This window comes from Lynx canadensis, chromosome A2, assembly GCF_007474595.2.
Source record: "Lynx canadensis isolate LIC74 chromosome A2, mLynCan4.pri.v2, whole genome shotgun sequence".
In the NCBI taxonomy this organism is placed as follows: domain Eukaryota; kingdom Metazoa; phylum Chordata; class Mammalia; order Carnivora; family Felidae; genus Lynx; species Lynx canadensis.
The window spans coordinates 46,082,451-46,096,969 of NC_044304.2; the positions used below are offsets into that span (position 1 = coordinate 46,082,451).

Genomic DNA, 14,519 nt, shown 5'->3' on the forward strand with positions numbered 1-14,519 from the left:
GTTGAGAAAATGTAAGTAGAACAAGGAGTTAAAATTTGAGACCAAAGAAATAGGCAACGGCCTTATAAGCCAGGATACAGAAGGTGGACTCTGAGAGAAACATGGAACAAACACGGGATTTTAATTATTATTTTTTAATATAATTTATTGTCAAGTTGGCTAACATACAGTGTATACAGTGTGTGCTTGGCTTTGGAAGTAGATTCCCATGATTCATCGCTCAATTACAACACCCAGTGCTCATCCCAACAAGTGCCTTCCTCAAGGCCCATCACCTATTTTCCCTTCTCCACTGCCCTCCCACCATCAACCCTGTTTGTTCTCTGTACTTAAAAGTCTCTTATGGTTTGCCTCCCTCTCTGTTTGAAACTATTTTTCCCCTTCCCTCCTGCCATGGTCTTCTGTTAAGTTTCTCAAATTCTACATATAAGTGAAAACATATCTGTCTTTCTCTGACTGGCTTATTTCACTTTGCATAATACTCTCCAGTTCCATCCACATTGTTGCAAATGGCAAGATTTCATTCTTTCTCATTGCCACGCAGTATTCCATTGTATATACAAACCACATCTTTATCCATTCATCAGTTGATGAACATTTGGGCTCTTTCCATAATTTGGCTATTGTTGATAGTGCTGCTATAAACATTGAGATACATGTGCCCTTATGAATCAGCACTCCTGTATCCTTTGGATAAATTCCCAGGAGTGCTATTGCTGGGTCATAGGGTAATTCTATTTTTAATTTTTTGAGGACCCTCCACACTGTTTTCCAGAGCAGCTGTACCAGTTTGCATTCCCACCAGCAGTGCAAGAGGGTTCCCGTTTCTCGACATCCTCACCTCCATATCTGTTGCTTCCTGACTTGTTAATTTTAGCCACTCTGACCAATGTGAGGTGGTTTTCAATGTGGTTTTGATTTGTATTTCCCTGATGATGAGCGATGTTGAGCATCTTTTCATGTGTCTATTGGCTATCTGGATGTCTTCTTTGGAAAAGCTTCTATTCATGGCTTTTTTCCATTTCTTCACTGGATTATTTGTTTTTCGGTGTGGAGTTTGGTGAGTTCTTTACAGATTTTGGATACTAACCCTTTATCCAATATGTCATTTGCAAATATCTTCTCCCATTCCATCGGTTGCTTTTTAGTTTTGCTGAAGGTTTCCTTAGCTGTGCAGAAGTTTTTTTTATCTTGATGAGGTCCCAATAGTTCATTTTTGCTTTTATTTCCCTTGCCTTCAGAGATGTGTCCAGGAAAAAGTTGCTGCGGCTGAGGTCAGAGAGGCTGTTGCCTACGTTCTCCTCTAGGGTTTTGATAGTTTCCTGCCTCACATTTAGGTCTTTCGTAATTTTGAGTTTATTTTTGTGTATGGTGTAAAAAAGTGGTCCACCCATTCCTCTGTATGTTGCTGTCCAGTTCTTCTAGCAACGTTTGCTGAAGAGACTTTTTTCTTGGATACACTTTCCTGCTTTGTCAAAGATTAGTTGGCCATACATTTGAGGGTCCAATTCTGGGTTCTTTATTCTATTCCACTGGTCTATGTGTCTGTTTTAAGTAGAGATTTTAAACAAAGTATAATAAAGTAGGGGTGATTTGGGAGAATGTTAGACTCGAAGAAAAGAATTTCAAGAGTCAAAGGAAGAAACCACAACCTGAGACTAAATAGAAATGAAAATGTGAAAAATTACAAAAGTAGAATCAACAAGATTTGGCCAGGAAGCTCCTAGCTATGGAGGTCTAAAGCGAGGAAGAAATACAGGGAAATGCCTTGGTTTGTTGCTTTAGTAACTCTGGCAATCATGGACAAATTACTGTCCCGATTTATTTTAAAAGAGAAAAGGAAGATTTGCAGAAGAATTAGTCACCTAAGGTCCATATGAACTTGTGGTGTCTGTAAGACAGGAAAAATGTTCAATAATCAGGGGCACCTGGGTGGCTCAGCTAGTTAAGCGTCTGACTTGGGCTCAGGTCATGATCTCCAGGTTCGAGAGTTGGGGCCCTGCGATCCACTCTGCTGACAGCTCAGAGCCTGGAGCCTGCTTCAGACTCTCTCTCTCTCCCTCTCTCTCTCTCTCTCTCTCTCTCTGGCCCTCCCCCGCTCACGCTCTGTCTGTCTTTCTCTCTAGAATAAAAAAACATAATTTTTTTTTTTTATGTTCAATAATCGGCTATCCACAACCAGAGCGAAGCAGATATCCACGTCTGAGCTGGAGAGAGAATACCTAATACTTTATAACAGTATTTGAAGCTATGTGGGGAAATGCTATTACTGAGGAAGCCCAGACAAGGCAAGGGAGAAGGAGCAGAGGCAGAAACCTGAGGGACACCCACCAATATTTCAGAATCAGGCGGGAAAGGACAGTCAGCCAGAGGGCAGCCCATCCAGGGCAGGTGCCACAGAAGCTGCAATGAGACGGGGTTTCAAGTAGATGCGACAGGACAATCAGGTCAGACAACTTGGGAAATATCCCACTGGATTCAGCAATTTCGAGTTTTTATCAGAATCCTTTGTTGAGGCAGAGTTTTTTCTAGGAAACGGGAAGCTGATGGGAAACAGATACCGCAATCAGGGCGTTCCCACACATGCCTTACGACGCCCTAAAGGCTATTCTGCCGCCTGAGAGCAAACCCCTTCACACGTCACCCAACTTCCACGCAAGTTCCAGAACCTGAAAAACCCTGGTGTGCAACTCCCCACTCAGCTTAGAGCGCGCTCCTCCCCCCACTTCCCCAATCTTCCCAGCCCTCAGAAACCTACACAAATGACTTCACCTCCAACCCTCCCTGAGGCTCACAGGAAAAATTAAAGCACTTCATTTTATGGTTCCAAAGCTATGTCCGTACCTTACAAAGCTTTGTATTATGTGTTGTGCATCTGGCTCAAAAGAGAGCGAGCCACACCAAAACGTAGAGGAAAGCTGAGAAGACGCCCTCACAGGCCACTTGTGAAAGGAGAGAGAAAAACTACGACTCCCAAAAGGCAGCGGAGGCGCACGACCCGTGATTCCCAGCATCCTCTGCAAGGCTCAAAGTCATCTAGGTGGCCAGCGCCTCGAGACGACAGGAAATGTCCGCGGGAGAGTAGAAAGAGAGTCTTGCGGGAATGGCAACGTCTAAGGAGGGGCCTGAGAGACCGACGGAGCGCCTGGATATTGCGCGCGGCCTGGAGAACGTGCCCGTGAGCGCGTGGCCCCCGGGGGCGGAGCCAGAGCCTTTCCAGGTAGGGGGCGGGGCTCGGCCGCAGAGAGTGGGGCTGGTGGGTGCCGGCGCCCAGCTCTCCGGGGAAGTTTGCACGCCACGGGCACTGAGGGCTCAGCCACCCGGGTGGAGCTGGCGCAGGTCCAGGTGGGGGGCGGAGCTGAATAGCCCCAAGGACCAAGTGCGTTGCTTCCCCACCAGGCCGAAGTTCTGTGGCGCTCATACCGCAAGTTGTACCCGTACTTCTCGCCGTTCTTTCTTACCCCATCGCAGAGCTGTTTCGCGCAGGAATAGCTCTTACATGCTCAGGTTTTCGTCTTTATCTTTTTTATTTATTTATTTTTATTTTTTTTAATGTTTATTTTTCAGGGAGAGAGAGAGAGACAGAGCATGAGCGGGGGAGGGGTAGAGAGGGAGACACCGAATCCATCTGAGCTGTCAGGGCAGAACCCGACCTAGTGCTCCAACTTACGAACTGTGAGATCATGACCTGAAGCGAGGTTGGCGCTCCACCGACTGAGCCACACAGGCACCCCGGTTTTAGTCTTTTTCTATGAACCCTCCGTAATGACCTTAACAACAAGAATATTCCTCTTTTCTGCCCGTAGACTGGCAGTTCCCTGAAGGGCAAAGCCAAGCGTTTCGTGTGGTCCCTTGGAAACAGCCCTGAGAAACTGGCCTTTTTTCCCCCTGGTTCTGCCCCCAGAACTCATTGAGGGATCGGGGCAAATCATTTACCTCTTTGGTGTCAGGTGTCTCATATGTAAGATAAGGCATGGGCCGTATTAACGGCCCTCAGCCTAGTGGTAGGGTTACAAACTTAGGTCCTAGTCCCTAGGATGAGACTTTGCTGAGTCTCCCTCGTGGTCTGAGGTCTTTTGCAAATATAAACTAGCCTCAGCTAAGCCTTGGAATCCTCCCGTGTACGATTAAAATAATAGTGCCTCTCCCGGATTGCTTTGAGAATTACAAGTAAAATGCACTTCTGGTTTGCTAAAAGAACTCAGGAAATGTTCTGCACTGTTACCACATCAAAACCTTTCCTGAAATAACTTTCCCACTCCTGTGACTTTGGACTGCTTGTTGTCTAAATAATATGACTAAAAAACAATGATGGGGTGAAAGGAGCGCTGGACTTGGAAGTAGGAGAGGGTGAGTTCAGGGCTTGGCCATCTTAGCTATTTCTTGGAGCCTGAGCTTCTTCATCTGTAAATGAAAATAATTAAAAATGTATAACCCTTGTCATGTACATTGTCAGAATTGAGCCCCGTGTGCCTCTCCTTCCTAGGGTTGTTGTGAAGCTCAAATAAAACAGTAGATTCAATAGCAATTTTCAGAGTGGGCAGGATATTAATGTCAGAAAAGGTTATTTTTCCTCAAACTACCTCCGGCAGTTTATGGTTAATAATATAGTTGGCTAGGACCAAACACTTTAGGGATTCAACTGTAATCCCTAAAAGCTTATTCAGTACCAAACATTGCCGAATATGTGGTCCAAAATCCTGACAAATGTTTTCTTTATTCAGCAAATAATTGATTGTGTATAATGTGCTAGGCGTTAAGCTAGACATAGAAGATAAAATGGTGACAACTTTTCTTTTGAGCTTACAAGACCATATAGAAAGCATTCATTTGCTATGGGGGTCAGGAGGAGAGGGTAGAGGGAGGAGAAAGGAAGCCTTATGACTGATACTTACACCTACAGTTAATGGGCATAAGTGAAAATCTGGAGACCAAGACTCAATCCCACAGTATTCTAGCTGCCAGCCTATATGCATAGCTCTGGATAGAGTCAGGATTACTAAGATCCTTCCTCAAGGAGCTTATAGTCTTACCAAGAAGATAAAACATGCTTGAAACATATTTATGACAAGCCTGAAGTGCCTTTAACTAGTTTGCTTTCATATATTCATAGAGCACAAAACAAGTCTTATGAAAGGTCAAAACAGCTTGCTTACCCCAAACCCTGCCTTCACAGGCATGTACACACATAGGAATTAAGGCATGAAAAACTCAAGTTAAAAATAACTTTGTGTCTAGTTTGCCTTTGAGTACTGTGTGAAAAGGCAAAAAGAACATTCACATGTTCATACTGGAAACAAGCCTATCATAATGCCATCTGTGTTGAAAGCCAAACAGAAAGTAAACTAATTGATTTTCTTCAACTGAGTGTTGAATCTAGCCTTTTTTTCAGGTTTCTGAAACCAGCTTTCAGGTTTCTGAAACATTAAGATTTCAGCTTGGCCTTGACAAGAATTATCTGGCTCACACGCTCTTAATAGCTGCTTGAAGCAAAAACAAACTCATGGGGTAGAGGCCAAGTACAAAGATTCATGTAGCTGGTGTTTCAACACAACCAAAAAAGGAATGAAGATTTTCACAGTACTTCCTTAAAATTCAGAATCAAGGCCTAGGTTTTAAGCCCAAAATATTATGCAGTGTCATAGTTAAGTTTCTGGGGCTTTGATATAGAATGTGACTTAGAAAAGTCAGACTTCTGATCAGAAGTTATCAAGAAGTGCAGTCAAGCAGCCAAAAAATATTTCCTAAGCCAGCTGCCCTGTGCCTAGCGCTCTGAAAAGTAACTCATCCCCCATTACCGTGTCATACCCCAAATCACAGCACCATTTCTTTGAGACATATATTTGTTAGAAAAACAAGACTTACACTTGTAGTAGAACTGGAGACCCCTACAGGCCATGCCATTTAAATCCCAAAGTTCATGCTTTTAATAAGTGCAGGTCTAGTTCAGAAAAAGAGAGATTGCGTTTGAGACTAGCCAAGGAGGTGTATTTGCTTTTCAACATGATGTCTCCTGGGCTTCTTGAGTGATGATGGTTTATAAAAAAGTTTTAAGTTTTGTGTCAAAAAACTTGAAATCTCCACCCAGTTCTTCAAGGATCTGGTTTCTGCTACATGATTTTGCCTTTGTCATTTTGCATTTATTCCCAACTCTTGCATGATCAATGTTTGCATTTTGATACATACCAAGAAAAAGTAAAATTTATGTTATTACAATACAAAGAAATGATAAAAATCCCATTCTTTGTGTCCTTTTTGTATTTTTCTGACTGGTTCTTTCTAAATCCTGGCACGTGAACATAATGGGCAATAAGGCAATATTTGTGGATGAATGAAAGATGTGTGTGCTGGGTCAATTCTTAGTTTCCTCCCTTTCAAGATGAATAAGTAATGGAAGATAGGAATATAGTCACATGGTCTCCTAGAGATAATTTTGGTTTGACTATGTTTGAACCTGGAAAATTTAACTTCAGAATCTGTTGTTTCCACCACCCTACTAGATAGCCTACATAATTCATATTGAACACTTATGTGCCAGCCACTAGAGTAAGCTTTGTACATGGATTCTTTGACTTTATTTTCCTTCACAGCCACCTTTGAGATAGACAGAAAGGAAATACTTAGATTAAGTAATGTGCCAGAAATATATGATGTTTTAAATATAAAACCTAGAAATAACATCTAGAAGCATTGAAGGAAGCTACTATTCTAAAGATATAAAGGGCCTGGCACTGAGTATGGTGTTAGTTATTTAAATTTAGTAATACCTGGGGTGGGGGGCAGGTACAGGTATTATTCTTGTTTTATAGGTGCTTCCCTGAAGCTTGCCCTAAGTCACAATGCTAACAAGACGATTGTATATGTGTCTATGTTCTGTACGTGTCTCCTTTAGGACATTCCATGCTCTACATTAAGAAGTTCTCCACTGGGGAGCCTGGGTGGCTCAGTTGGTTAAGCATCCAACTCTTGATTTCTGCTCAGGTCACGATCTCATAATCTGTGGGATTGAGCCCTGTGTACGGCTCTGGACTGACAGTGCAGAGCCTGCTTGGGATTCTCTCTCTCCTATCTCTCTGTCCCTCCCCCAGCTCATGCTTTCTCTCAAAATAAGTAAAAATTTAAAAAAAAAGCTCACCATTGCCTGTCACAGGCATCTCTGGCCTCCTGCACATTTTGCCTTAGCCTCATCTCCTAACTGGAGACCTGAATTCTCATTACCATTTATATCTTTGACTAAATTTTTCAGCCATCTCCTGGAACCATTGTCAGCTTCCACCATGAGTATATCAATAAAGAGTCATTTGTCTGTGGGGCACCTATGTGGTTCAGTGTCTGACTCTTGATTTCAGCGCAGGTCATGATCTCACAGTTCATAGGATCAAACCCTGCATCGGGCTCCACACTGACAGCACGGAGCCTGCTTGGGATTCTCTCTCTGTCTCTCTCTGTCTGCCCCTCCTCTGCTCACTCACTCTCTTCTCTCAAAATAAATAAATAAATTATAAAAAAGAAAAAAGAGTCATTTGCGAGAAATAAAAATACAATATAAACTAACTCAAGCATAAAAAGGAAGGAATTGCCTCATAACAGCAAAGTCCAAGAGTGGTAATTATAGGCATGTCCAGATATAAGAACTCTAACGATGTCATCAGGTATTTCTTTCTACCACCTCCACCCTTTGCACACCTGCTCCTCTTTCCACTGGTTGGCTACACATTCAGTAGGTCTTACGTATGCAGTAGAATTTGAGATTTCCAGGTGAACAGGTAGAATGAGAATGTCTCTTGCTGATTGTTTAAGCAGAAATCCCAGAATCTTTTTTTCTTTATGTTTATTTGAGAGAGTGAGCATGAGTGGGGGAGGGGCAGAGAGAGAGGGGGTAGAGGATCCAAAGCCCGCTCTGCACTGACAGCACAGAGCCCAATGTAAGGCTCAATCCCATGAACCGTGAGATCATGACCTGAGCCGAAGTTGGACACTCAACTGACTGAGTCACCCTGGCACCCCAAGAATTATTTTTCATTGATCTGGCTTAAGTACCGAGCAGATCCAACCAAACACTGTTGAGAGGAACAAATGATGACCTGATTAACCAAGTATCCCCCATCCTAACCACTGAGACAGTAGTGGGAAGGTTTCCCTGAGAAGTCAAGGTGCTGTTATCAGAAGAAAAGGAACAGATGCTGGATGAGTAAAAACATGTCCTCTGTGGTCTCATTCCTCAAGCTTTGATCTCTCCTTGGTTGAAGGTAAGCACAAAAATCCTCAGAGTAACACCCTTTTTTCTGAATCAGTTTGGTCCTGGGCTTTGTTCCAGGAAGTAGAGGACAGACTATGGAAAGAGCTACAAATTGGGAGCCTTTAAACTCAGGTCAACTGACTCCCCATTTATGATGCACTTAACATTAGCTTTCAGATTCTCAAGAGTTAACAATTTGCATAACATAATATTTGAATAGAATATCAGGTCAGTGACATCAGATTATTTCTGAAAACAATTTTTCAATATGTAGTTAGATACCTGTAAATCGTGTTAAATTAGAAATGGTTTTCAAAAGATTATTCTTTAGCCATTTTTCTAAGTCAGGTGAATCATCTTCCTGGAGTGGTATTTTACTGACTGTTTATGGAAGAGAAAATGGAAATATATGGAGATAAAATGATTTGTGTTAAGCATTGGTATCAGGGTTAAGGATTACATCCATAAGGGAAAACAAATATTCTCTTCAAACAAGAAGTTTATCCAGAGGTCTCTATTATCTTTTGGAAGGTGTCTGCAGCTCATTTGGAATTATTTATAATCTATCTCTAAAAGACCTTAGATTGTGCATCAAGTTTAAATTCCAGAATTTAAAAAAAAAAAACAAAAACTGTATCACTAGATTCTCCAATATATTTTTTTAAATATGTAAATAAAAATAAGCAAATAAATGTATTTTTCCAAACCTCACCACACCCAAATAAATTCAACAAAGAATAATATGCTCTTCTGGTTAGAAAACGGCAATAAGTCAGACTTGATTTTAAAAGGAATTATCTGTATCCAAAAAAAAATCACTTTAGACTTTAGTGATTTATATGGTACTTTAAAAATATGTGCACTTTTAAGAAGAAATTAATTTAATAGAATTCTTCATGAGAAGTTTAACAGAGAAACAGTAAAATCTTCATTTTGCAAGTACTTTTTTAAAATGTCTCATAACCATTTATGTTTCAACCTTGACTCTTTCAAAAGCTGGAAGTAGATTCTGTATAAAACAGCAGCCATTGAATTTGACTGATAGGGCATCTTTTTCTAAGCCATTCTTTATCCCTTTAGGACATCTCTACTAAGCTAAAGCTGTAAGAAATGACACAAACAAGAGAAGCTATTTCCACTCTCCACCCCCAAATCACTTTTTAAGCAGAGTGTTGGCCTTCCCCCGCAGGTGCTCCCACTCATACTCCTCATCTTACACAGAGGATGTCAATCCTTACCCCAGCTCAACGTTTTTTAAAATGTAGGGTTTTGAGCCTAACTGCATAGCTCCACCCAGGCTCCACCACAAGGTATGTAAGTACATGTTGTTTAATACTTTCTCCAAAGCTTAGTCCTGAGAGATAGGCCGTTCAGACATTCCTCTAGATACTCTTAAAATCTATCCCTGAATTAAAGCCTCTGCAGCTGGTCCCTCACAGTACTGTTCTTACTCTCTCTGCATGGGCAGCATGCCAGTAGCCTTTGTTGAAAGTCAGAATGAGAAACAGCCCATGAAACTGCTTTCTGGAAGAGAATGGTTTAGACAGACACAATGGTGAAATTTCCCTCCAGTTTCCATACTGGAAAAAGTCAGTACTTCTGAACAGTGAGAATGTTCTTTATGGATAGTGTAAGCCATATGTCATATCGTATTTCCCTCTTGGAAGTGGCTGTGCTCAGAACCAAACATCCAGTTTACTTCTGGATAGGCACACTTTGTGTGCCTAAGTTCTCTCAACTAGCTCTTCCTGTTCTTCACCTTACATTTCCTATGTATTCATTTATCTTATATCTTTGTAAGTCTCATTAAATCCTTTTTGGAACAACGCAGCTGTGCAGCTGTGATTTTGTGATAAGAAATACATATGTGATCTTTGTCCCCATTTCTGGCACCAAGTTCCTAGAACCCTTGTTGTTCACTAAGTGATGAGAGCAGCCAAAGGTATCTTTTGTTATGTTAATGAGGCAAGTTTTGGAAAGCACCTGAAGGTGAGAGCTGGTTGCCAGTGGAGCCAACCAGGTGATTTGAGAGTTGGAACTTTCAGTACCCTCACCCCTAACCTCCAGCTACAAGAGGGGCTAGAGGTTGAATCATTTGCCAGTAGCCAGTTTTAATAAATCTTGCCTCTGTGATCAAGCCTCCATAAAAGCCCAAGAAAACAGGGTTCAGAGAGCTGGGAGCAAAGGTGCTTCGAGTGTGGCATGCCTGCGGACAGCATGGAAGCTCCTCTCCCTCTCCCCATACCTTGCTCTATTTATCTCTTCCATCTGGCTGTTCTGAGTTGTATCCTTTTACAATAAACTGGTGTCTGCTATGTAAATTTTTTCTCTGAGTTCTGTGAGCAATTCTAGCAAATTAATCGAACCCAAGGAGGGGATTTTGAGAACTTCTGATTTACAGCTTGTTGGCCATAAGGTCAGTAACAACGTGGATTTGTGACTGGTGTCTGAAGTCCAAGGAAGGGGTCATGGGAACCTCCAGTATACAACCCATCAGTTAGAAGCACATATGACAACTTGAGCTTGGGACTGGTTTCTGAAGGTGGTGGGAAGCAGTCTTAGGACTGACTCCTTAGACTGTGGAATGTGATGCTATTGGATAGTGTCAGAACTGAGTTGAATTATAGTATACCAACCTGGTGTCCGATGCATTGCTTGTTAGAGGTGTGGGAAAACCCCACCACTACCACCACACTGAAATTGGGTCCAAGAACACTAACAGCAGGTATAAATAAATGAATTAGTTTCCATTTAAGGAAAAATTATTCTATACATAAGGAAATATTTGGGCTTATAAGAGATACTTTAGGGGCGCCAGCGTGGCTCAGTCAGTTAAGCGTCCGACTTCAGCTCAGATCATGATCTCATGGTTCATGAGATCAAGCCCTGTGTCGGGCTCTGTGCTGACAGCTCAGAGCCTGGAGCCTGCTTCGGATTCTGTGTGTGTGTGTGTGTGTGTGTGTGTGTGTGTGTGTGTGCGCGCGCGCGCGTGTGTGTCTCTGCCCCTCCCCTGCTCATGCTCTGTCTCTCTCTGTCTCAAAAATAAAGAAAAACATTAAAAAAGTAATAAGATGTACTTTAATCTTTAAGGTTTGGAAATATGCTTCATTATGCTAGTGAGGAAATAACCGGAGATCAGTTTTCACACAGAGATTTTAGACTTGAGACTTTCTTCTTTTTCTGTAATGTAAGAAACTTTTCCATATTATCTCTTTACCATTTAATAAAAACAGGATTTCTTCACATGTATGTAATACATCTACATTTATTAATATCTATATAACAAGTATGATTTTTGGAATTCTGTCTGCAATTTCTTGGCCAATTTTGCTTACTTTTAACATTGTGAAGACTCAAGTAAAACTCTGAAGTAATAGTGTCTTTTTTGAACATCAAAGAATATTTAGGAATTTAAGTAATCTTCAAGTTAAGAATTCCTTTAAAAATCAATGGAAGACTTTCTTCCACAGTCCACTTTTCATTAAGTTATTTATCATTTATGACTTTCTTAGCCCCAAAAAGCATCTGCGATGACTCAATAAAATACATACATGCAGGGGTGCCTGGGCGGCTCAGTCATTTAAGCATCAGAATCTTGATTTTGGCTCAGGTCATGAACTCATGGTTTGTTGAAGCTCCAAATGGGATTTTCTCTCTCTCCCTCTCTCTCTCTGCCCCTCCCCCCGCTTGTGTGCGCACACATGCACGCACTCTCTCAAAATAAGCAAACATTTAAGAAAAATACATACATACATTTATATTGTCAGATAAATGTGAAAAGATCAAGAGCCAAGGGCAAAATTCTTAACTGCATTCAAAAACTAAACTCAGCACTGATTTTTCTGATATTAAAGAAGAAAACAAAATGAGTTACCAATCTTCCAATTTCTGATGAGAGAAAAACTTCTCTTTTCTTTTGTTACCCCATACCTAAAATAAAACCACAGAGTTTTAAATGTAAAAATTAATCTTGGGGTGCCTGGGTGGCTCCGTCAGTGAAGCATCCAATTCTTGACTTCAGCTCAGGTCATAATCTCACGGTTCACAGGTTCAAGCCCCACATCAGGCTCTGCACTGACATTGCCAAGCCTGCTCAAGATTCTCTCTCTCCCTTTCTGCCCCTCCCCCACTCACTAATTCTCTCTCTCTCTCAAAATAAATAAACTTTAAAAAAGTAAAAATTAATCTTTTTAAATTGAAGAGGTATGTTTTCAAAAAGTATTTTAACAGATTGTTGTTCTTTGTTAGTTTCGTTTGAACCTATTTTTATATATGTTGGAATTAGGAAGTGTCTCATCCAAAAGCTGCTTGAAATGTGTATGAAATACATGCCATGGCATGCTGACTTACAGCATTTCTGGTTTTGCAGTATACTCCTGACCACATAGCTGGACCTGGAACAGACATCGATCCCACACAAATAACCTTTCCCGGATGCATTTGTCTCAAAACCTGCCTCCCTGGTACTTGCTCCTGTCTCCGTCATGCAGAGAACTATGATGATAATTCCTGCCTTATAGATACAGGATCCCAAGGCAAGTGTGCCAACCCGGTTTTTGAATGCAATATCCTGTGCCAGTGCAGTGACCAGTGCAAGAACAGAGTGGTCCAGCAAGGTCTACAGTTCCAACTCCAGGTGTTCAAGACGGATAAAAAAGGCTGGGGACTTCGTACCTTGGAATTTATACCAAAAGGACGGTTTGTCTGTGAATATGCTGGAGAAGTTTTGGGATACTCTGAAGTACAGAGAAGAATTCAGTTACAAACAATACAGGACCCAAATTACATTATAGCCGTCAGAGAACATGTTTACAGTGGGCAGGTAATAGAAACATTTGTTGATCCTGCCTCTATAGGAAATATTGGAAGATTTCTTAACCATTCTTGTGAGCCAAACCTGTTGATGATTCCTGTCCGAATTGACTCAATGGTACCCAAGTTGGCACTTTTTGCAGCCAAAGACATTTTGCCAGAAGAAGAACTCTCTTATGACTATTCGGGAAGATTTCTTAATTTAATGGACAGCAAAGACAAAGAAAGGCTAGATCAAGGGAAAACAAGAAAACCTTGTTATTGTGGCACCAGGTCGTGTGCTGCTTTCCTCCCTTATGACAGTTCACTATACTGCCCCTTAGGAAAGTCAAACATAAGTTAGGAATGAAAAAATTCCTAAGAGTCAAAAGAGTCTATTCCAAGTCTTTCCTAAACACTGAGTTAAATGCATTTACTTTATTACCATGTTTTTAAAAATGGTGACACTTCTATTTTTGAGAACAAACATTAATAGCTATGCTTCTGTGTAACTGTTAATATAATAATATGTAAACATTTTATAATTATAAATTACTGTAAATTAGAAGGTTAAAAGGTAGCATATATCTTTATGGAATTAAAACATAAAAATTGGCTTCAATTTGAAGTCAATTTCCACTGACTTCGTTGAAACTGGAAATGTGTACCTTGGAAACAATTTTGGCCCAAGAGTAATGAAGATCATACTTGGAAAATTAGGCTTTTCAAATTGATTTTTAATGATTTTTTAAAATTCCAAATTTATATTTACAAATTATCAGTGGCTAAATGGAAATTTTTGCTTTAATTGGAACTATTTCCTTCTCCCTCTTATTCTCAATATTATGTCTCAGTACCAGTTAGCTCTGAAGCATAAAGCAGGAGTAGATTCAGGATATCAACGGGAGACTAACTTGGATAGAACAGAAGATTTTAAACTCAGGAAGGTCTTGTTAAAAGGGTGGGGGGAGGTGAAACTTGCCCAAATTGTTTTCATTCTCCTGAGTGTTCAAAGAGTATTTGTGCAACATATTTCTAATTTCAGCTTTGGCACTTTTCAGTGTATTAGTGTTAAGCAAGTTACTGAACCTCTCTAAATCTGAATTCCCTTTTCTGGATATAGCAATATTGGGAAGATCAAATGAGTTAAACCTTGTAAAGGGTTTACCACCATTACTCAGTACTAGGATAGCTATAACAAAAAAAGACACAGGGGCACCTGGGTGGCTCAGTTGGTTAAGCACCCAACTCTTGATCTCAGCTCAGGAACTCGATCTCACGGCTGTGAGTTCAAGCCCCACACTGGACTTAAAAAATTAAAAAAATTTTAAAAGACACAAGTGGTAACAAGGACATGGAGAAATTGGAACCTTCATATATTGCTGGTGGAGGTGTAAAACTGCACAGCTATTTTGTAAAGCCTTTGGGTTAATTCCTTAAAACATTAGATATAAAGTCAACCACATGTTCCAGTAACTCCATTCCTAGG

General features: G+C 40.8%; 1 protein-coding gene across 1 annotated transcript; it reads left to right on the forward strand.

Annotated features, from left to right (window-relative positions):
• Positions 1–2,781: 2,781 nt before the first annotated feature.
• On the forward strand, positions 2,782–13,746 carry LOC115508501 (histone-lysine N-methyltransferase SETMAR). The gene is made up of 2 exons (XM_030307278.1): positions 2,782–3,220; positions 12,609–13,746. Exons 1-2 carry the CDS (start codon positions 3,104–3,106, stop codon positions 13,392–13,394), a joined length of 903 nt encoding a protein of 300 aa, XP_030163138.1. The 5' UTR covers positions 2,782–3,103; the 3' UTR covers positions 13,395–13,746.
• The last annotated feature ends 773 nt before the right edge of the window (positions 13,747–14,519 follow it).

What these genes read in the sequence shown, in the direction of transcription:
- LOC115508501 (XM_030307278.1), top strand. Translation starts at nt 3,104, where the DNA reads ATGGCAACGTCTAAGGAGGGGCCTGAGAGACCGACGGAGCGCCTGGAT. An exon ending in CGGAGCCAGAGCCTTTCCAG is followed by an intron (nt 3,221 to 12,608) that starts GTAGGGGGCGGG and finishes CTGGTTTTGCAG; the next exon opens with TATACTCCTGACCACATAGC.